The sequence below is a fragment of the Anopheles arabiensis genome, chromosome X (genome assembly GCF_016920715.1).
Source record: "Anopheles arabiensis isolate DONGOLA chromosome X, AaraD3, whole genome shotgun sequence".
Taxonomy (NCBI): domain Eukaryota; kingdom Metazoa; phylum Arthropoda; class Insecta; order Diptera; family Culicidae; genus Anopheles; species Anopheles arabiensis.
This window is the reverse complement of record NC_053519.1, coordinates 9,850,575-9,874,221: the sequence shown is the minus strand read 5'-3', so window position 1 is coordinate 9,874,221 and position 23,647 is coordinate 9,850,575. Positions and strand designations below refer to the sequence as shown.

Genomic DNA, 23,647 nt, shown 5'->3' with positions numbered 1-23,647 from the left:
GTCTGATCTAATTAGTGACGGGTAAAGCAAAAAGCAAAAATCCGGAGTCGACTCTGATTCGACTCCGATAAATTAGGAATCGACTCCGGAAGGTAGGTCCGCCCTGCACTATCCGGAGTCGTTCGGAATCGTCCGGAATCGCCTGGAGTCGTTCGGAATCGTTCGGGGTCGTTTGGAGTCGTTCAGAGTCATCCAGAGTAGGCTTTCGAAACAGAGACATATGTACGAAGAGCCTACAAACTAGTGGTGGGAGCTGGGAATCGGACCTACCCGATTCCGATTCCGTGTTCGGAATCAATTCCGGTGCCGATTCCGATGCCGGAATCGATTCCGATTCCGGAGCCGAATCCAGAGTTGACTCCGGAGCCTTTTCCAGAGTTGACTCCGGAGCGAAACCAGTCCGGGAATCTCCATGATATTGGATCTTTTACAAGTAAATTTTGATTTTTTTGCGGTTATCAATACGTAGTATGATTGGACCCAAACGCCTATTTTTATGGCGATGCCAAAACTGACTCCGTTTGGAAGCTGTTTTAATTCTGGAGCTAATTCCGATTCCGGAATCGATTCCGATTTCGTAGTCGATTCCGGAACCGATTCCAATTCCGGAGCCAATTCCGCAATCAATTCTGGAGTCGATTCTGGAACCAATTCCGGAGTCGATTCCGATTGCGGAGCCGATTTCGGAATCGATTCCGGAAACTGATTCCGGACCTACTATTCGGATTCGATTCCAGAAAATTGCGGAGGTAGCCGGAATCGATTCCGACAAAAATTTCATTTTTCCCATCACTACTACAAACGATTCCAGACGACTCCGAACGACTCCGGACAACTCCGAACGATTCCAGACGACTTCGGACGACTCCGAACGACTCCAAACGACTCCAACCGACTCTGGACGGCTCCGGGTGGCTCCGGCCGACTCCGGGCGACTCCAACTCCGGGCGGATCTAGTGGTTCCATTTTGCTGGAGTCGGAATCTGACTAATAATAGTCGGAGTCGGATCGGAGTCGTGGGTGCGCTTCGGACAGCACATCACTAGATCTAATATTGATCTGATTCAGAACTCATAACGGACCTGGAACTGATATTGAACCCATATCTGTTCTGGAAATGTTACTGAATCCATACCTGTCTTAGAACTGATATTGCATTCATACCAGCACTGTAACTGATCCCGAACCCATAATATACCAGGAACAGATCCTGTACTCGTACTAGGGCTGGAACTAATGTATATCCCATATCCCATACATAGATTTTGATATTGAATCCATACCGGTCCTGGAAATGCTACCGAACCCATAACGGTCTGATCTGATGTAAATCTGATTCTGAACTCATACCGGCGATGTAACTGACATAGATTCCATACCGGATCCAGAATTGTTTCTAAACTTATAGCAGTCCAGTATCTGATACTGTATCTGGAACTGGTGTTGGAATTGATACAGAACCCAAGTCGAACGTGGAACTAATCCAAAACCGACCCTGGAACTGTTACATGACGCTTACTGAACCGGCCACTGCTCTCCATTGTATTCCGCCCCGGGAACTGTACCTGCACCTGTCCCGGTAACGGACACACATCTCGAACCAGCTCCGGAACCTGTGGAACGCAATCTTCTCCACTCAGGAAAACAATGTTACCGCATATATCCGATTCAACAAAGACAAAATTCACTTTTACCCGCAAACACGCCCATGCTTTATTGTTCAGCTGGAATATCGCTCTGGGGATACAATTTCGCTTTTATCTTGCGGAGCACAAGCTCACCTACCTAGCGCTAGAAGTAAGATAACGAACTTGTTTGTCGGATATGCTGCACTAGATTTTCAATCAATTTGCCCTTCTTTATGTGCATCTGGTGCATGACGTACGCGCACACAGTCCTGCCCTCGAGGCGCCGGAACGATGTGGAGCGCATGCTTAGAGAAGTGTGTGTGTGCGTGTGTGTCTGGATGTGTGACAAAAAGAAGCAAAAAAAAAAATGCAGTCTGACAGTCAGTTACTTTTCAGGCCCATCAGCCACGACTTGGCCGGAAGCGTGCACTCCCTGCTAAACAAAAAAAGGAACCCTCTCCTCCCCCTCCCACTACATGATGTCGACGTCCGGGTCGGAGTACTCCTCGAAGCCGGCACAGCTCGGGACGCCCGAGTAGTAATGGTCGACGGCGGTCACCTCCAGCTGCAGCCCGCCGGTACACTCGATGCGGAAGCCGTTCAGCACGTCCAGCTGGCGGGGCGCCCTGTACGCGTACGTCTCGAACCTGCTCCCGTTGACGGCGAACTTGAACTCCTGCTCCGCCAGCCCGATCGCCAGCTTGAACTGCTGGTCGATGATGAAGGGGAAGCCGCCGGACCGTTCCTCCTGCCGGAAGCTGCGGAAGAAACAAACAAAAAGCACCCAGAAAATCACCGAATTGTTCTTCCCCCAGTGGGGCGATGCGGGGCGACTCACTCGAGCGCGTCGGACGCGTGCGAATTCCGCACGACCACGTAGTGCGGATCGAAGCGGGGATTGAAGTGCAGTGCCTGCCGCTTGCTGCCATTCTCGTTGAACTTCAGGATGAAGCCGCCGCGCGGATTGCCGTACGGGATGGCGGTCAGGATGATGATGTGGCCTGTTGGTTGGTGTTGTTTAAGAAACGTTTGATGTTTTGATTACAGGTGGCACGCGTGCTAAAATAGGAGCCGGGTGGAGCCCAACCAAACCTACCGGGCAGGAACGGTTTCGGGACGTCGTTGGAGAAGTAGTAGGCGGTACCGTCGTCGCCCTGCAGCGCCGGGTACGGCACCGGAAATGACTGCCGATGGTCGACGGACAGCACCTGGTGCACGTCGCGCGTGATCGTGATCGCCTTGATGTCGGCGAGCGGTCCCCGGATCGGGTACGTCCCGACCGGGGTGCCGCCGAGCGCAACGTGGAACTGCTGGTCGCCCACGAGCACGTACAGCGTGAACACCTTGCCGGGCACGAGCCGCTGCAGCATCCTGGCGGTGGCGCCCGCCTCATCCGGCACGTCGTCGGCCGCCGGCTGCCACTGGCCGCCGAGCCGGGCCGTGCGCACGATCCGCTGGCCCTCGTACCGCACCGACAGGTGCAGCAGTGCGTCCGCATCGGGCGTTTTGTCCGTCTGAAATCCTACCTCGACTCTGTCAGGTGTTGGTGATCGTGGTGTTAGTGGGACGCCGTTTAGTGTTTGCGCGGTGCTGCGGGGCTTTCAAACTTTACCTTTCCGCGTCGTCCATGGATTTGGCCCGCACGTGAAAGATGTGGCCGGTGGCGACCGGGCAGCTCAGCGTACCGGCGAACGTCGTCAGCATGGTCGTGGCGTGCAGGTCGTCGGGCTCGGCTCGACGGATGGTGAGTAACTGACGAGACAGAAGTGTGCAGTTGGTGCGCTGCGCAAAGCGAGACACACTTCTTATCGCCAACAGTCGATAGTTATCTCCGTGCGCTTGATGGATGACGTACACCACCGGAACGTAGATGGTATTTGCGGTAGAACACATACACCCATTGGTGTACCCACTACCACACCCAGCAGTGCGCTGAGGATTTACCTTTTGCAAAACATATGCTTTGAGCCTTTCAGCTTTTTGATAAGCAGACGCGGAACGCCGACCTGGAATATACACCTGGACTCTGGACCCTTCGGGGAGGGAAAAGGGAGGTAATTGTGGGTTTTGGGGGTTTGCAATGAGGGGGAGGGAAACAGTGCACACGATATCGCAAACTTTCAGAGCAAACCCTGCGTATGTAAATGGCATTCGTTTTCCATGCGAGTGATATGTCTGTTGAGTAGTGTTGGGTTTCATGAGTATTTCGTTGAGATTCATTCAGACGAATCTTCAGTGACGAGTGATCACGAGTCGAATATTCAAAGATTCATGAATCTCCCAAGTTTCACGAATCTTCAAAGATTCATGAATCTCTGAAGTTTCACGAATTTCTTAAGATTCATGAATCTATAAGATTCATAAATCCATTAAAATTCATATATCTCCAGAGATTTATGAATCTTTAGAGATATATGATTTCCAAAATATTGAATTTGTCCAATCCCACCTAAAACTTGCCTGGGTTTAAATCTTGCATGGACTGACTTCCTGTAACAAAACAAACTTTCCGGCTGCGTGGTACTTTCGAAGAAGTTTCGAAAGCCTGGACAGGATGACATGACCACGTAGGTTGTTACGCCAAAAAGGAGAGTAATAAAAAGCCCAAGCTTTATGATTTTATTGGAGATTTGTGAATCCCTAGAGATTCGATAATCTTTTGAAATATAATGATTGAATCTTTGAAACTTTAGAGATTCAAGTATCTTTCGAGATTCCTGAATCTTAATAATTCATGAATTTTCAAAGATTCATAAATATTCAGAGATTCATGAATCTTTTCAACCGAGATTCAGATTCATTGAATCATTCCGAAGATTCATTCAGATTCATGATTCTGAGTCAGATTTACCCAACACTACTGATGAGGTCTGAGGCGGGCTCTCCGCTGCACAATTTTGAACCCACGTTTAGAAGATAAGCTAACCCCTCCCCCTCCCCGCACAGCCTAACTGAACCATTTACTCTCCAAAGGCGAAACCATTCCCGGCCATCAGTTCTTTACCTTTCCCTCGCTCAACTCGATACCGTCCTCGATGGATGGTACGATGCGGGTGTACAATGCGACCCTCTGGATCCGGCTGGAGCTGAAGCTGAAGCCGAAGAGCAAGGCGAACAAGGGGACTGGCAGCATGGCCGGCACGGACAGCCACTGGAACATCCACGGCGGCAACAAGGTGCTCGTGCTGTGGGTGTTTCGCATCATCAACGGGTCCAAGCCGGCGGAAACGATGAGCAAGGAGGAGGTGGGTAACGATGGTTGGGCGTTTCGTAGTGGTACTACAGATCAAATTCTAGATATAGCCTTAGCATACAAGAATAAGGTTAAAATTTGGAGGACATATTAATTAGAATTTTCGGGCGGGAATGGAAAGGAAGGTAAATATCACATTAGGAAGGACGTCTCAGTTTTGTACGAGCAGAAAAAGGGTGAGGTATTTAAGGAGCCCTGGATAAACAAATGACAATCCTGGTTACTCCAGACTTTCAAGGACGACATTTTTAGTTGAAGCAACAAGCACTAAGAAGGTTACGCAACTTACGACCAAAGGAGAGTACATCTAGTAGGAGATAGAGGCATCCAATGGGAAGAATGCATCCAGACAAGTTGGGAATGAGCGATAATCCGCCCTAGAAGATACCGGGATGTATAGTTTAATGTCTTAGAAATACAGGGCTTTTCTGGTGTTGTGGGACACTTCTTAGATTCTTTCTAAAGGAATGTTAACATTATACGTTGGCAATTTGACTCTAGAGGATTCCATAGGTTGATCAGGGTCGCTGGAAATTGCTATTGGAATTGTGCAAAACCGCATTCTGTAGACGCTAATTTCTATCACGTAAAGTTATTTTCCCAGAAGAAAGAGTCAATAAAGTGTCCCAAAACTATGAGATCCACTGAAAAAATCTGTAAGATATGCAGAATAGATAAGCAAGAAAGTTGATACAATCCTTTGTGAGTATAATGAGCAGTACAGGACATAGTGGTCTTCTCTGTGGCACACCTGACAGGTCCAACAAAAGGTCCTACCCAATCACCAAAATTCTTGACTATGCGCTGACCATCATCCAATATGGATATGGACCGCTGTAGGAAGAAATAGGAACGCACGATCGGATAAATGATAATACGTAACTTGCATACAACATTAGGATTACTACGCTGCTCCAAAATAAGATCTTACTAAGTACTTAATGTTTCCCCTATCTTTCCCCGTTTTCCTTCAGGAGTTCTCGAAGCACACTGAAATGATAGCGAAGCACACGATCCCGCTCGAAACCGGGCTCGGCTGGCAGCAGATCGATCTAACGAACGCGGTCCGCCAGTGGCACGGCGAGAAGCGCAACGACAGCCTGAAGCTGTTCGTCGACTGTTCCGGCTGCGGCAACAAGATCCGGGTGCACATCTTCGAGCACGCGGCCAACCACCACCATCTGGCGCACCTCGCCCGGGTCGGGCTGTACGGCAGCAGCCGGAAGCAGAAGCCGGTGCTGATGATGGACGGTGCGCCCCGGTCGGTGGTGAAGGCGAAGCACCCGAAGAGCCAGGAGCGCAAGGTCGCTTACGGCGAGGGCACGGACGACGACTACAACCGGCCGCACCTGTTCGTCAGCCTGGCGACGACGCAGGTCCGCCGGTTGCGGCGCCGCGCCCTCGACTGTACCGGGGCGCCGAACGAGCAGTGCTGCAAGCAGAAGTTCTACGTCGACTTTAAGGCACTCAAGTGGGACGACTGGATTATAAGACCGCACGGGTACTACGCGAACTACTGCAAGGGCAGCTGCCATCTGGCGGACCGGTTCAGCTCCGAGTACCATTACGTGATCGACCAGTATCGGCGGCAGGGCGGCGCCGGCAACCGGGGGCTCGGCAAGATGCATCACAAAGCGGGCGGCGGGGGCGGTGGTGGAGCGGGCGGGAGCGCTGGATTGGCCGGGATTCATCAGTGCTGTGCGCCGGTCAAGTATTCGCCCATGTCGCTGATCTTTTACGGGCCGGACGGGCGCATCATCAAGCAGGATCTGGCGAAGATGATCGTGGAGGAGTGCGGCTGCCCGTGAAGTGGGCGAGGGCGTATCTCGCTAGAGATTAGCAGCGGCAGGTTTTTCTTTTTTTAATGAGAGCTTACGATAAAGCAATACACAATAAACTTATGGATAAAGCCACGCGTCGGCCGGCAAAGTAACGATTGAAGCTGCAAGTGTTTCTTTCTCAGGGACTTGCTGGGATGACGGAGTCTGTGAGACGGAGATGGGAAATTCAGATTCAGACTTCAATACATCTGAATGCATCTTCAATGAGATTCAATGAGATTCTGTATATCAAATTCAATGATTCATGAATCTCTACGGATTTATACATCTGCAGATGCTTATGAAACTTCATAGATATCTATCGCTAAATCCCTGAAGATTCATTAAATCCCCGAAGATCCATCTCTAACAAAGCTCGAGATTTTCCTTCATCGCGGTCGCAGACTGCAGCTCCCGCATGGCCAGGTTACAATTTCTTCGCCGCTGCCGTTTCTTCCATTCAGGCAGGATCCGCCATTGATGCAGCTCCCATCAGGTGAGGCACATTCCGATATGAATGGAACAATAATCGTGATATTAAGTGTAAATAAACCGTAACGTTAAAGGCACAAATTCTGCGGCCACAAAAATAGCACAATGTTTTCGCCCCACATCATTACCCAGGTTGGGGGATATTTGGGTGTCTCAGAATGCGTATGATATTTGATACCTCAGTGTTTCGCTTTGTTTGCTTTCTCAATGCTATTTACATCCCTCTACTCAAACTCTTTCCCCCTTTGGGTCTAAGGTGTCTTCTCTCACTTATCACTTCTCTAGCCGACTAAATTGGTTCTTAAGGGTTGAACGAATTTAGTCTGCTAGAGAAGTGATAAGTGAGAGAAGAAGACGATTTGGGGTCCAAGGTGTAGCGTGGCTCGAGGCGGGAAAAAAGTTATTAGTTGAATTGCTGTAAATGTTCCGAATTCCTGGCTAAATGCTCTAGCGTCTTCTACTATGAAATTTTTGTCTCGGGCTGGCCGAGAACGGAAAAGAAACCGTGTTCTTTCCCATATTTAACCACCTCTTTGACAAGCGATAACACGCGCGGAAGAATCAACGTATCCATCAATGCATTTCAGACACTCAGCTATCTTACGACCTAGCTTGTCAAACCTTTCACTGAGCTTCTTGTATCGCTGAAACTGTTCTTGGTCAAGCTCCGCACTGTCCCGTCCAGCGGGAAGCGCTTCGGAGTCGATTCCAATGTCTTTCATCTCTTGTATTGTGCGTTGACGTTCTTCCCGTAAACGTTTCGCTTCGGCGTGGTCCTTTTTGAGTTCTTTAAAAGATTCGATTACCTCAAAGATGGACTTCTCTGACATGGATCCTAAGTGCCACAAATCCACTGAACTACCACTAAACGGGTTCTAAACGTCTCAAGCTCTCAACCTAAACGGAATAAGGAAAGATTTCGTGTAGCAGACAGCTAGTGATGGGCGTTTCGGAGCGCACCAACGGCTCCGGAGCCGGCTCCGACTTTTTCCCGGAGCCGGCTCCGCTCCGACGGCTCCGGAGCCGGCTCGGCACCAACGGCCCCGAAGCCGGCTCCGCACCAACGGCTCCGGAGCCGGCTCCGGATTAACGGCTCTGCACTCACGGCTCCGTTCCAATGGCTGCGGAGCCGGCATCGGGCCCACCGTTCCGGAGCCGGCGACGAAACAACGGCTCCAGACCAACGGCTCCGCACTAACGGTTCAATAGAGACATCATTGTATGATAGCATAATAAAAAAAAATGAATATATATTCTCGCACGTGTGGAAGCTAACACACGATCTGATTGCAGTATTGACATACATGACGTTGTGTAGCATTCGTTAGTCTCGTCTTTCTTAACAATATTCAAAACTAATCGATGTTTTTTTTTGATAAATTCTTTTAAACATGACGTACTCCGCTATTTACGGATTTCCTCGATTGAAACTTAATTGAAAAAGTTCTTTTGGTCCTTTGTGTTAAAACCGGCTCCGGAGCCGTTGAAGCGGAGCCGGCTACGGAGCCGTCGGAGCCGAGCCGTCGGAGCGGAGCCGGCTCCGGAGCCGTTTTGCCCATCACTACAGACAGCAAACGACTCATGCATTCTAAAAATAGCAAAAAAGCTGGTGACGCCATCTGTTGGTGGGATACCCAACCACCAGTGGAGCTATCTCGCTTGGAGAGTTTTCTCATTCCCTCTGTACTGTTGTATGGTTTCGCATTGAAGTTATGCATCGCTAGAATTAAAACGGCGATACGATTGTTTAAATACTAAACTCCAACTTTCGACAGCACTGAGGCAAGTAGTATTTGAATAATGGTCGTAGTTGTTGATGCCAACGCATTTGACCTTGTGCCCACACACCACACCAATCATTCATATAGAAATTTACTTGTTTGGCAAGTTGTTCGATTTAGATGACTTAAATACAGGCCATGATTAGAGGGGGGGGGGAACTTGTCGGATACACATTTCAAGAAAAGGGTCAGCATTATTAATATATATAACGATAAAGTTGTTGGTAATACTAATACGCCGCCATCTGTTAAGCCAAAACCTAATGAAAGTATGACACTTTCGTTTTTTTCTACGGATATTTGATTTTTGAGTAGCTTAAGCTTAATATGTGGCGCTTGGGTAGTGTTTTTTGTTAGGAAAATGTGCTCTTATAACGGCTTTTTCAAATATCCTCCTCAAAACGCAATGTCACCTTTGTATTGAACTGTCATTTCTCAACAGCACGGATAAACGGACAGCCGGATAAAAGGTACCCGGATAAACGGCGCTAAAGTGTATTCATAATTTTATTAAATTAAGAAAAAGGAAAAAAGCTATAAAAATAAGTAAAAACATTCGCCAAATTAACACCCCGTTCGCTTCCGGCTTGTGCACGTGTGTGTATAAATGGACGAGGCAGCTGTCAAATCCATGATCTTTGTATTAGTGCTTCAACCTGTGTCATACATAAACTTTGGTTCGAAGCCCTCGCAATGTTTGGCAGGAACGGAATGGTAGCGAAAATGAGCGAGATGCAGCGATACTCGAACGTCAAAAAACCCTCGCCATGTTGTGCGGGCCCAATCAGTCAAACAATACCAACACATCGACCGCATCCACGGTCTCTCGGTGCAGCTGTGGCGAGAAGCTGTGGACCGCTTTTATGTATTATTATTATTTGGCGAGCTGTTGATTACGGCCTGCAGTGGGCCGTGGGCTGTACCATTAGTGATAGCTGTACCATTCCCCTGCCACCCGCCCCCTCCCCCCTCTTGCGCGAGGTCCATTCGGTCGTGTCACCTTAGTGCGAGTGTTGTGTGAACGAAAATGAGGTGTGGGAGGTAGTCGTTCCGCAGCGAACAACAACACAGCTGCGGTGCTATACCAGCGGGGTGAAGTTTTTCGGTGGTGAATCACCACCCCATCCACCCAACATCACCACCCTACCGTCATCGCTAACAAGTGGCAACAATAACAAAGTGAAACCATTTTGCCTTTTTGCGCGCCCATCCTGCTGCCCCCTCTGGGTCTGCTCACAATCAACAACAGCTTGCAACAGAAAAATCAACCCCCGCCCAGCAGCAACCATGGAGAAGGTGGAGGAAATCAAGTTCAAAGTGCTGGAGCTCATCAACAAAAAGGTTCTGTATGGCTTGTGTGTGTGTGTGTGTGTTGGTGGCGTTGATCAGCTGAGGGTGTAACAGCTTTCAAGCTGCTGCACCTCACCACACACATAGCATAGCGCCTATACCCATACCACCCCTTTGTAATAAACCCTAATGTGTGTGTGTATGTTACTTTTTTGCTACAGAAAGAGGTAAAAATTCCAAAGATGGGCTTCACGGACTACTACGTGCAGCAGCAGCAGGTAGCGCGGGTCGCGGCCACACCCGCCGGCCAGGGCGCTCACACGAAAGCGACCGCGCCCGGATCGGCGGCCGCCGCCCCGCTGCCCGAGTACGACTGGGCGGACGAGATCGTGGGCCGGGGCAGGGGGACCGGCGAACAGGCCGGGTCCGACAGCGAGCAGGCCGCCTCCGACCAGGAGGTGCTGGAGTCGACCGAGGCGATCTACTTCGACGGCGGCAGCAACACCGGGCTGCACGAGCTGCGCAAGCTGTCCGAGTCGGGCCAGCTGCTCGACTGCGGCTCGATCGAGCAGTCGATGGGTGTGCTGCGCCGGCAGCACCGCGTCATCTCGAAGAAGGTGCTGCAGCTCATACTGGAGCAGCGGGCCGCCTGCGACGGGGAGTTCCAGCGCATCCGCGACACGGAGCGGCTGCTGCGCGACACGGTCACGATGTGCCGGGCGGCCCGCACCAAGCTCGACACCTCCAAGCTGCTGCTGACCACGACCAACCTGGAGATACTGGCGGCGTACAAGAAGCGCCAGACGCTGGTCAACCTGCTGCGCACGCTGAACGCGCTGAAGAGCATGCGGTCGATCGACCAGCGGCTGCAGCGCCGGCTGACCGACGCGGACTACGGCGGTGCGATCGCGATCCTGCTCGAGAACAAGAACCTGTCCCAGCGGTTCCACCAGTACCGGTGCGTCGAGTCGCTGTCGCACAAGCTGCAGGACACGCTGCTGCTGACGGAGGTGCAGCTGGAGAGCGTGCTCGGCGAGATGCCGTCCGAGTTCGAGCCGGCCCGGTACCAGAAGCTGCAGGAGGCGTACCAGCTGCTCGGCAAGCAGCTGATCGCGATGGACCAGCTGCACATGAACTTCGTGTCGTCGGTGCACACGGCCGCGTTCACCGTACTGCGGCAGCACATGGAGGTAAGCGTGGAGGAGAGCAAGAAGCTGACGTACGAGCAGATGTGCGAGTGCGTCCCGATGGACCGGTACGTGCACTGTCTGACCGAGCTGTGCCGCGCGTTCTGGAAGATACTGGTGTCGTACCATCAGATCCGCTGCTGGCACCAGAACCGCTGCCTGTACGAGAAAGCACCCGGTGGCGCCGAGGCGGAGGCGGGGACCGGAACCGGCAGCGATCGTTCGTCGGCCGCCTTCCAGCAGGAGTACATCCGGCAGAAGCTCGAGAGCGGCCAGTTCCGGCTGTGGAACGACATCCAGGCGAAGGTGTGCGTGTTCATCGGGAGCGGCCGGCTGCACGCCCTCAAGTACGACCAGTTCGTGCAGGTGCTCGCGATCGTGCAGCGGCTGAAGAAGGTGGGCGGCGAGTTTTGTGACAGCCGGTCGGAGAAGCTGCTCGGCGCGATGCAGCGCCAGAGTATGGAGTTTTTCCGCCGGTACCATGCCGCCTGCCTTGAGGAGATCGGGCTGTTCTTCGACCACGAGGTGTGGGTACCGATCGGCAGCTTTCACGACGTCACGCAGCTGCAGGAGTATCGCAACTTTCGGCACGCGCTTGCACGCACGGCGGCGGCAGCAGCGGCGGCGGCGGCGGCCGCATCGGCAGTCTCTACCGGCAGCTCGTCGGTCGTGGCGCGGGCAAGCCCGGCCGGCACGGACCTACTGCCGGACAGTGCCTCCTCGCTGCACTCGCAGGACGAAAGCTCGCTGTACGGGTCGTGCGGGTACTTCCTGCGCTTTACCGAGAAAAGCTCCCCGTTTGACGGCGGGTTCGACAGCACGATGCTGGAGGAGGACATACTGGCGGGCATTGCGGACGAGTCGTCCTACTACTGCTCGGAGGACAGCAGCGACAACAGCAACGAACAGCCGGCCGGTTCGCCGGGCTCGCCGCGCCACGGACCGGCCGCACCGGCGGCGACCCCGCAGCCCCCGCTCGTCGTCGTCAACACGTCGCTGACCGTGCTGCGGTGCATCGGCCGCTACCTGTACTTCTGCAAGCTGCTGCACCCGATCACGCCCCAGATCGTGCGCTCGATGGCGGAGCTGATCGACTACTATCTGTACTCGGTGCACGACCTGTTCTCGGCCGATCTGCCCGTCCCGCGCGACAATCTGGCGAGCGGGCGGCTGCGGGCCGCGTTGCACCGCATCCAGACCGAGCTGCTGCCGAAGCTGCGCCGCGTCTGGCCGCTGTCGGACGAGATGGTGCGGCCGGATCTGGCCGACCCGGACACGCTGTACGGGCTGCAGAAGCGCATCGTCGCCTCGGAGAGCTGCGTCACGCTGGTCGCCCAGTTCCGGCAGATGGAGTCGTACCTGGGCGGGCTGCTCGGCGGCGGCGCTACGGACGCCGGCGAGGACGGCTGGACGCAGGGGGCGCTGCGCGACTATCTCGCGCGCACCGGCGAGTACGTGCCGGACGTGCGCAAGCCCATCTTCATGTGCTCGACCGCGCGCGTCATCGATCTGCAGGCGGTGCTGAACGCGATGGCCAAGGTGAAGTGGGACGTGAACCACGTGAACGTGCAGCACTCGCCGTACATCGACACCATCAATCGGGTAAGCGGGGCGGTGGTGTTTCATGCTTGGTGGCTACTTTTTTTTCATTTTAGGTTCAGCTTTTGTTTTTAGTGGTGGGAAAAATGATTTTTTGCGGAATCGATTCCGGCTAGCTCTGAAGTTTTCTGGAATTGATCGCGGATAGTACGTTCGGATCAGTTTCTGGAATCGATTCCAGAATCGCTTTCGGGGTTGGTTTCGTAATCGGAATCGGCTCCGGAATCAGAATTGGCTCTGGTAGCGGTTTCGGAATCGGAATCGGCTCCGGAATCAGAATTGGCTCTGGTAGCGGTTTTGGAATCGGAATCGGCTCCGAAATCGGTATCGGCTCCGGAATCAGAATCTGTTCCGGAATCGGTTCCGGGATCGACATTGGTTCCGGATTCAGAATTGGTTCCGAAATCAGAATCGGTTTTTAATTAATTCTATTTCTGGAGTCAATCCTGCTTCCGTTTCCAGGGCAATTTGCGATTCCCAGGTCAATTCCGATTCTGGAGCCGATTCTGATTCCAGCGCCGATCGCGGAATCGATTCTGAAATAGACTCCAGAATCGGCTCCAGACTCGGGTTCTGGGACTGGCTCCGAAGTCAACTTGGGAATCTGCTCCGGAATCGGCTCCGGAGGCAACTCTGGAATCGGCTCCGGAATCGACTCCGGAATCGGCTCCTGAGTCTGTTTCGGAATGGATTCCAGCATCGGAATTGGCTCCGAAATTGATTCCGAACACGGGATCGGGTAGGTCCGATTCCGAGCTTCCACCATTACTTTATTTTTTGATAATTTTAAATTTTAATTTATTTCCTCCATAAATATTTCATTTTTATTTATTTTGTCACATGGTGGGGTATAGTGAGTTTACTTCATCCGCATTCTGTATTGCCCTGTCTGTGAGGAAAAAGCAGACACGTAAAGATTAGCGAATAATGGAATACATTTCAAAATCTTATTTATTTTATTTCTACCATTTAAAGCCACAAAAGCCTTTGATAGCCATGGATTTATGAGCGTGTTTAGTAATAATTATCTGAACAGACAGGATTGTATTAAGTATAAAAGTAATTAAATATCGCTTCAGTGCCCCATGCGTTGCGACACATTTCCCTCTACAAGACAAGGAAAGATAGCTTAATTTGGCCCAGACAGTGTCACGCGGCCATAATGATGAAACAGTCTGCGCCAACGATTAGAAGACGACTTGACTAACGATGTTCCAATCTTCTCTTGCTTGTGCAGGGCATACAGTACTTCGCGATGAAGCTGGAAGAGCAAACCTCCACCGTGATGCTGCCGCCGGACGTGCTTTGGGATAGCTTTGTGCACGTCCTGACACATCTGCTCGTCGAGGGGTAAGCTGGACAAATCGTGAACCCTTCTTCGTACCCTTACTCGCGGCCCCGCTCTGATTGCACCATTCTCTCCATTCTCTTTTTCTTCGCAGCTTTTCGAACGCGAAAAAGTGCTCCGCCGGGGGCCGGGCGCTGATGCAGCTCGACTTTACCCACTTCTGGTCGCTGCTCGAGATCGTGTCCGGCGGCAAGCATCCCGAGCACCGGGCGTACGTCGAGCAGTACGTGAAGGCGTACTACCTGCCGAAGGATCTGCTCGAACAGTGGCTGCTGGAACCGCGCGGCTACTCGCCCAAACATCTGGCCGGGCTGGTGCAGTGTGCGTGCAGCAGCGACAAGAAAACGCGCCAGCGGCTGCTTGCCCTGGTCGAGTCGGCCCCTAGTCCAGCCGCCGGCACGCCCGGTCCGGCCGCCAACCCGGCAACCGCGGCGCAGCAACCGGCGGGCGATGGGGCGGCCTAAAAGGGGCTGAACGTGACCTGGGAAGTGGAATATGGATCTGTTGGGCTTTTTCTCTAACTCTCTCTCTCTGTCTTTCTCTCTTGAAATGTTTTTTGTTTGTTTATTTGTTTTTGTTACGCTACCCTCCCTACCGTGCGTAGTTGTAGTGAAGAGTTATTATTGTTAATTGTTTATTTTATACATGTAATTTTGTGGGTGTGTGTGTGGGTTTTTTGGTGTAGTATTTTCTTTTTGTTCACTCACTTCTCTGCCACGGACTGAAATCTCGAACAACAAAAAAAGTATCAATCATATTGTTTCTAGTCTTTTTGCTCCTCGTTGATTTCTACCCTTGCAATCTCTACCGTTCTCTCTTTCATTTTCACTTTCTCTCTGTTTATATGCATCCCTTTAATAGTGGAATAAGTTATGCCCATTGTTTATTTAAGTTCGTACACTCATTTTTAAACGAATTGTTATAAATGCGCTCACCCCGATTAGTATCGCTGAGCAGCGTGGCTTCCGCCGCAAGTATTCCGGTTCCGGCCATGGAACGCTAAGCTAGTTAAAAATTACGTACCGAGGCAACGAGGAGAGCGGAGAGGAGGGCAGAAGGGGCTGATGCTTCATCTTTCCCTTCCACTTCCTCCCTCCTGGAGTTTCCTATGTTGCACCGAACGCACCCGAGATCGAATCTGATTTACTTACCTTAAGCGAAATACCTGACGAAATAAGGCAACAGAAAAGACATAGCAGCAGTATTGGTTAGCGAAGGAAGTATAGATGTGTACCAAACGAGCAGGCCCAGCATCAGCAAATGCGTGTATGGATAAACGAACAAAAGAAGAAGAAGAAGAAGAAAGGAAAACACCTGCTTCTAGAGATGTAGGATACGTCCTGGGCGTGATTGCGTGATCGCCCGATAGCAGCATGTTAATAATTGTATATTATTTATATCAAACTTGAGCTAATATATTCCACAAAATTATGCACTTGTGTGTTTGTTACTGGATGGGTTGTGTCGATGGTGCCTGGTCGCTTCGCTCCGGAGACGGTCGGGAGCAGTGCTGCAAAATGTCACTGTCAATGTCATAAAAATCTGACTGAAACAAAATCCATATTAGCGTTACGTACTCCAATGTTATGATCAGAGGTGATAATCAAAACGATTGGTGTGGCCAATACAAGCTTAATGACATTTTTGTGACCATCGCTTGGTCAGTCACTATGTCATGGCTTTTTTTTTACCGTGATCAGTTCTGCAAAAAGTCACTGACATAGTCATGACAAATTCTGACTGAAACAAGCTCATGTATTGATCATCAGCTCTACCGTGATGGTCAGAGTTGAGACTCAAACAGTTGGTGCGACGATCACATGCTTTGTGACATTTTGTACGACCAACTCTTGGTCAGTCGCGTGGTCGTGACATTTTGTGTCGGTGATCATCGCGATGGTCATGGGAGATATGCCGTGCTTGCGAGTGATTCTAAGTGTTGTGGGCAGCCGTGCGTGCCGACCCCTGGACTTGCCGTGGCAGTTGCGCTGCCACCGGTCAACGATCCTTCTGGACTTTTTTCTCTCCAAATTTTAATTTAGTACTTTTACACACTTTATCATTGATTTGATATGATTCTAATATTTCTGGCTTTTAAGCGGTTTTAATTTTTTAGCAAAAATGCAATTTATACTGAACTTGAAGCAAATTGTACTGATTTGACGTTTAAAATGTTAAATTTAGAAAACCGCGTATCTCCGAATCCGCGTAAGTCGAGAACCGTGTAACTCGGGAACAGACTGTACAGGCGGTCCCCGAGATACACGGTTAATGGGGCCCGCGAACGGCCGCAAAATACCGCGTATCTCGGATTTCCGCGTAAGTCGAATCTCGTGATTTCCAGCTAAAATATCACTAATATTCGTGTAATTTTGCAAGTAGGGAGCGGTTTTAGTCACTTTATGAATTATTTGATATGATTCTGACCGAATATAACAGTCACATTCGATCAAAACGGAAATTATTTGGCAATTTACAATTGATGTGTCAAATCAGTACAATTTGCTCAAAGAATTGTCAATTATAGAAAACTGTGTATCTCCGAATCCGCGTATAAGAGGTACCGTGTAACTCGGGTGATATTGCCTGTAGTTGCAGGTTTTAATCACTAGATTAGTTGTTTGATCTGATTCCGACTGAAGATTGCAATTTTATACCCTTTGAAATGGTTTTTTGAAACGGGACTATTGATGTGTCAAATCAGCACAATTTGCTCAAAGAACTAAGAATACAATCAAATTAAGAATATCGTCTTTATAGAAATAGCGTGTATAGAGTGTGGCGTATATGGGGGAACACCTATAATTTCAGTTTGGGTGTTAGATTGTTGAATTATTCTATAATTACTTTTATCATAAATTTATGAGAAGAGTCCTTTTTACTCGCAGTGTACCCGTGTTTACCTAGCTTCCCCTATATAACTGTACATGTAACTGTCCTTAGGTTTGATATCAAATGACGTCACAGTGGGCTTGGAAAGGATTTTCATGGGAAACTAGGTTTAAAACAATTTAAAAAATGTTTCATATACAATTACCTGCCTCATACCTTAAAATCATGGGTCGACAAGGAAGGAACAATTGATTAGACTTAACGATTTTTTTGACCCAAACCCAAATCAGGTAGCGTAGTACAGTCGCTTGAGCCAGCATTGAAGTCTTTGGTCGTTAGATTTCCTCCTGCTCTTGAGAATAGGTGTTTTATTCTGCATTTCAGCACAGTGCGTTGCACGGAGCCTTCAGCCTTGAGCTGTAGAACATACGCAGCTCATCAAACTTCTCGACAAAGCCTGACCTATTCGGTTTGGGCTTAACTTAAAGCAAACTCCAGTAAGCGACATTTGCAACATATTAATCGGACATTACTTAACAGGTACGTGTTTATTTGCTATCGCCTTCTAGAGCGGCCGTAATTTGCCATTCATTCTACAGATATTCGGTACGCTTTTGCATCCTTCTGGCCCCGGGTGCTGGGGTAAATCGGGCATCAAATGACATCAGCGGAAGCGGCACGTACTCGGCGAGATCCGCGTCTAATCCTTCGTTCCCTACGCAGCAGCCTTTGTTGAGGTTTTTTTTTATTGTTGTTGTCCGTTTTACAATCATCTCGCTCCTTCAATTGACCTACGTAAGCTCGTTTAATGGTAAAGTGTTATGTTTTTTTGCTTTGTTTTGCTACTCTCATATACTCGAAATTCCTTCCCAATCCAATGGCGCGTGGCAGCTACGAAGTCCGAACCACACCCAACGGGAAGGATGTTGGTAAGTTTGCTGCTGCTCTGCCCCCAAAGATGCAGTAAATCGGACGACGACGCAGCGGGGCAAAACAAATGCAACCGCAAAAAGCAAACGCAACTACGAAATAACAACCTGAAACGAAAACTAAAGGAAAAAAAAACACCCCAGCTATGGTGCCACTGGGAGAGCCAAGGTATGGCGATTTCGGCCGGCCGGCTGGCTGTGTTTTAGGTGTTCGCCGTTCGCGCATAGGTGTTTTTATTTGCGGTGTGCTGATTTATGGCCGCCCATAAGTCACTTGTAAAGATGTAGAACAGCAGCAGCACCAGCAGCGATAGCGAAAATAAAGCGGCAACGGCGAATGGGAATGGGAGGCTCTTGGGATCAGCTCCAATCCGAATCCAATTGGGCAGGCGGGCCGAAGCGTACGCGTCGAAATTATAATAATTAGATCGAAAAGCCGACGATGGCTCTGACAGTGCCTGCCAAATAGACGGCCGTTGAAAGACAGAGAGAGAGAGAGAGAGAGAGAGAGAGAGAGAGAGAGAGATAAAAAGCAATACAAAACAAAAAAGCGTCAAGTCAAAATGGGGAGGTGGCCGACTGTATCCGTTCTAACCTTCTAAAATGCGGGCCACCTTAACCGGGTGTAGTTTGTTTGTTTTGTTGGTCCAGTGGTTGGGGATGAGGGGGGGAGTGACATAAATGTCGGAAACTGTACACACTCTTGGATGTAGGGTGCGGTCTGTTCAACATTGGATACATTGGGATGTTATTTTTTTTTTTTTGGCAGTTCACAAACATGGTCTTAGCCGTTTTTTGCTGATATCCGAAAGAGTTGCGATGTTCTGGAAGCCACGTCCAAGTACTTCCATGGTCTTGGATCCAAACATTTGATTACTTCAAGCTGTGACAACTGAGAAGGTTCACGTTTCGAAAAAAAGGGCTTCAAAAATCTTCAAAACTTACTTCAAATCCTCGCAGTGTCCTTCAATTTTGGATATATTGGGCATGCAACCTGATAATCTGCTGAGGACCTCAGCTCCTGGCAACGTCGGCAGGAGGGCCAACCTCAATTCTGAACTTGTATGTCCAGACGGCGTTGCGACCATTTTGGGCTTCCCACTTTGGAAGTTTCTCTCATTGATGCCTTCAAACTCATTGATGCTACAAAAGACTCATCATTCACTAACTGCGCGAAAAGAACAAAAACCCAAAATTACCTTTTTTAGGCTTCAATTCAGACCCCATCCCCAAGGAATGCGTACATTCCACGTATCGATGTAATCGCAGTGCTCCATTAAATTAAGCAAAGCTCTACTTAAATATGCAAAAATAAAATCAAAATAAAAAATTCAATGCTACTGCTTCCGAGTAGCACAGGTGCCTGTAATAACGTACCTGGACCACCTTGGGGACGGCTTAGTGCAGCGTGCTGCGTGAAGATTACATGCGTTTTGTCACCGCGTCCCGTGCGCAATAAACACGCAGTTAAAGTTGGAGCCTAAGCTAACGCAGCGCTCTCCCTGCAGCCCATTAAACGTCGATTAAAAAACTGCTTAATTCCCAGCAGTCAACCCAAGGGTGGGGAAGGATCGTAAATTAATTTTAACGCTCCCGCCATTCTGCAAAAAGGGCTTAGCGCACGCGCGCGATGAGATGCAAAGCGAACTAACAGTGGCACATACATCAGACACACGGCTGTCCGGCTTCCGGCTCGGTGTTGACATTCATATCTCTGCTCTCTCCCATCCCAGCCACCCTCCAATAATGGTCTCCAGCTGCCCGGGTGTGAAGTTACAGCGAGTGATTACTAATTGGTGCGATGCCGTTTCTCTCGCCGACCCTATTCGGGATTATGCATTATTTTTGCAAATGCCCGCCGCACGAAGGTTATCGTAGGGGGGGGGGGGGGGGTCTTTATGCAAGTAGGAAATTTATAATCCATCTACGCAGTGCGTTCGGTGCGTCAGTTGAAGCGATCGTAAAATGGGCGACCCGTCTTAATCCCGTGCGTATGGGCCTGCGGAGCGGGTAGAATTAATGGGCTGTAGTCTCCCGTTTTGCAATTTAAAAACGTACGCAGAGGTCTAAGTGCCCCTTCGGGAGGGCGATTAGTACCGGTCCATTTTGTTCACACTCTTCAGTGATTTGCCTGCCCCACCCTCCCTCAGCAGGAGCAGGAATCGCAGCATATCTTGGCGTCCTACGCACGAATTCTTAGAAGCGAGCCACAAACACCTTGTCGAAGTTCCTGGTAATGCTCGGCTTAAGATACTAATAACAATTACACAAACCAAAAGGGTCCACATTCCTAGGCACAGACTGTGCAGGTTAGTTTACGACGTACTAAACTTGGTACTTCCCCCCCCCCCCCCCTATGGTTGAATCTGTGGCCAGTGGAGGCTCCAATAGTAGTGCATTGATTGCAAACATACCCTTGCAAGCCCCTTCACTCGTTAGTGCGTGCCGAGTCTACCGCATCTCCACTTGCGCTGAGGATCATCTTGCGGCCTGGGGGAGAAACCCAACGCCGATCGATCTGGTTGGCAATGGGCACTGGCACTGTGTGTGCGCATTCCTGGCTGATTAAAAACCCGGACCCGTACCAGTCTGGTTAAATTCCTAACCGATCGGTGGCAGTGACTCAGCTACTACACGGTCGATACTGCACGCGGTTCCAAGATGTGTTCCAGAACGTGCTCCAAGCTGCTCCAACAGTTCGGTGAGGCGTCGTCGATTTTCGACAAGGTCGTCTTCGTAAAACCGTTCCCCTACTAAGGGCTATTAAACTATGTGCAGGGGGGGGGAGAAAAACGACCCCCATTAAGACCCTGCGCAAGATTAGCCTGCAGCCGTTTTGCGGACATCTTGCTGCATTGTTTTAACGCCGGTACGCAGTGCCGCGCTTTATTGTCCTATAAAGACTTTAATTGTAGCGCCGATTCAAAAGGGGGCCGCGATGGCTCCAGCCGGGGCACGGTCTGCCGGGCCTTTCGTCACAGACGTCTAGCCTGGGCCTGGTGCGGCTAGTATAATCAATGGTACGGAAGCTGGTCGCGCCAGCCAGACGGTTAGAGGGGCGTACGCACGCGGACGGAGAAGCGAAAGTATGGCGCGAAATTGACCCGGGGCCTGCGGGGAGCGAATCTTTGGGCGAGCCGCAGTGTGCGAAGATCCGGCAACCGGTCGAAGGGCAGTGCAGGTTGTCACCGATGTATTACCGATCGTTTATTAACCGTGCGCAAACAGCGCACGGTGCAGGGTTGGTCGGTCCTAGTTGGCTGCCTTATGATATCATGCAGCTCTTCAAACTTGTTTGTGATGTTTTGCTGACTTTTTTCAGATAAGTTCTATTAACTTGGCGTTGCTTGAAAAGGTTTTTTGTGTGTCTTGTGTGCTTAGATGCGCCAATCGACGCTCATGTTTCGATAAGAGCTTGTTTGCTATATGTCAGGAGGACACTCACTTATATTGGAAGCCTTGTTTAGGCAGTTGGGCTCCATTCTTTATGAAATATATCATATGAGACCTCATCTTTGAGTTATGCTACAGGAACTCTAACATCTCTCGTGTTACTCTCGCTTACTTACTTCATTATTTTTGCCAATAGTAGCCAGCATATCCTGCTCACACTCTCATCTTGTATGCTTCGTTTCTTTTCTCCAAAATGTCAAATATCTCCAAATCCCTGAAGAATTCTTTTCTTCCACGTAGTTTCCATTCGCAAAACCTAAATCTGAACGTTTAGAAATTTGGGAAAAACAAATAAACGGTCCTGTTGTCAGGCGGCCCCTGCATCTTCGAATGGGTGGTGGCCCTCCTAGCCCAGCCCCAGCAGGGTGCCCATTGATTACTTATTAACGCGCACTGGCACTGGCGTATGATTAAATATGCAAATAATGCGCGAAATAATGATGTTACACTGATTGTGTGGTGCGTTTAATTGATTAATTGGGAGCCGGTTGGCGCCTCTGCCCGGACTGCCACAACGCCCGGTACCGGCTCGCAACTGGCTAATGGTTTCGCACACGCAGCAACGAGCGTTGCAGCACCGAATTTATCCTCTTCTGGCCCGGCGTACGGTTAGGCAGAGGGATGATGGGAGGGGAGAAGGAATCTAGCAATCCAGACAACCCTTTGGTTCGTTGTTTTTGTTGTTGTTTTATTTCCTCTCTCTCTCTCTCTCTCTCTTTCTCTCTCTCTCTGCCTGTTATTGCCACACACGAAACAGGTTTGCAGGTTCGACGTCTCGCACGAACAAATCGGGGCCGCCCGAAATGTTGGCGGCTATCAGGACCAACCGATCGGCACGCAACCGAGCGGGCCGCGCACTTAGCCGGCTGCGTTCGTCGTCCCGGCAAACCCCAGCACTCCCGGCCGGTGGGGGGGGCACCCTCGGGATCTTCGCGCCGCAACAGCCTCAGCAACCCATCCAGCCAGCAACTATTTTTAGGCCCGATTCGATGCCCCGGGAAGCCGCAAAGGTCATCCGATACGTTTTCCGGTGGCGAGCCACGCCTGATCGGTGCAAATTATCATAATTCAAAACACTGGTAGTAAAGATAAAGGGGCATGCCTTCTTACCAGTCCCCATTGGACGCCGAGCAGAGGGGTCCGTTTGCGCTTAATCCAATGTTTCCGAACCGAACCTCGGAACCTGTGGACGTACGAAGAGGCTTTAAAGAGCAAAACCAAAAAAAAAAACAAAACAAAACAAAAAACGCAAGCCTACAAATGGATTCCACGGCACGGGACCCGAAGACGGGAATGCCAGAATCCCGCTGGAATGCTCTGCCTAGTTGCTAAACTGGTAACCACCTTGTCGTGGAAGGGGCTGATACTAGCTTATTAAACTTGTAGCAAAACCATGGCGCAGAAGCAGTGTAAGAAAATTGTGGAGCAGGACCGGCAGGCCAGCGAGCAAAATCTTGAACTTCAACAACTTCTTCCCGAACGTCCTCTCCCCCTCCATCGTTTGTTTGCCAACTTCGGGCGCAAGTTTGATGATGTTTCCAGGTACCACCACAACCACATCCCACTCCCCACTATGTTCACCCAATTGCTTCCTTGGATCGGTCTGTTTGGACAGGACCTTTCAGCCGTGCAGCACGATCGGCGTTTCCGATTCAATGAACTGGAAGCTGGCGTCGGCGCGCTCTTCGTCATTCCTGTTTGACATTTTGCGCAATTAGAAGCAGAAGGAGCAGCAGCGGAGCAAACAAAGCACAAAGCGTCCACGCAAAACATCAAGCTCAGCCCGAGCGTGGTTGATGAGGGATCAAGAACCACAGCAACAAACAGCGGGCTGGAAGTTAGCGCAGATGTAGCGCGATGCAGTTGGGGGATTGTTTTTTTGTTTGTATTTTTTTAAATATACAACAACTACCCGGCAATGCACATCAGAGGTGGACAGTGCTGCGTCGGAAGTACATTGTAAAACTGACGCGTTGCAAAAGAGCGACCCGCGGCTCCAAACAACGACATTACTGCACGCACCTTAAGCGGCACA

At 50.2% G+C, this 23,647-nt stretch overlaps 3 protein-coding genes across 3 annotated transcripts; 2 read left to right on the top strand and 1 right to left on the bottom strand.

Moving 5' to 3' along the window:
• Positions 1-1,683: 1,683 nt before the first annotated feature.
• Positions 1,684-3,541, bottom strand: LOC120906365 (32 kDa beta-galactoside-binding lectin lec-3-like). The gene is made up of 4 exons (XM_040317975.1): positions 3,241-3,541; positions 2,725-3,161; positions 2,467-2,629; positions 1,684-2,386 (listed from the first exon to the last, which is right to left on the bottom strand). Exons 1-4 carry the CDS (start codon positions 3,519-3,521, stop codon positions 2,101-2,103), a joined length of 1,167 nt encoding a protein of 388 aa, XP_040173909.1. The 5' UTR covers positions 3,522-3,541; the 3' UTR covers positions 1,684-2,100.
• A 30-nt stretch (positions 3,542-3,571) lies between these two features.
• LOC120906366 (inhibin beta chain) lies at positions 3,572-6,822 on the top strand. The gene is made up of 3 exons (XM_040317976.1): positions 3,572-3,682; positions 4,602-4,873; positions 5,856-6,822. The coding sequence occupies exons 2-3, from the start codon at positions 4,664-4,666 to the stop codon at positions 6,687-6,689; spliced, it is 1,044 nt and encodes a 347-aa protein (XP_040173910.1). The 5' UTR covers positions 3,572-3,682; positions 4,602-4,663; the 3' UTR covers positions 6,690-6,822.
• A 2,947-nt stretch (positions 6,823-9,769) lies between these two features.
• Positions 9,770-15,833, top strand: LOC120906297 (syndetin). The gene is made up of 4 exons (XM_040317853.1): positions 9,770-10,315; positions 10,486-13,053; positions 14,288-14,400; positions 14,493-15,833. Exons 1-4 carry the CDS (start codon positions 10,262-10,264, stop codon positions 14,860-14,862), a joined length of 3,105 nt encoding a protein of 1,034 aa, XP_040173787.1. The 5' UTR covers positions 9,770-10,261; the 3' UTR covers positions 14,863-15,833.
• The last annotated feature ends 7,814 nt before the right edge of the window (positions 15,834-23,647 follow it).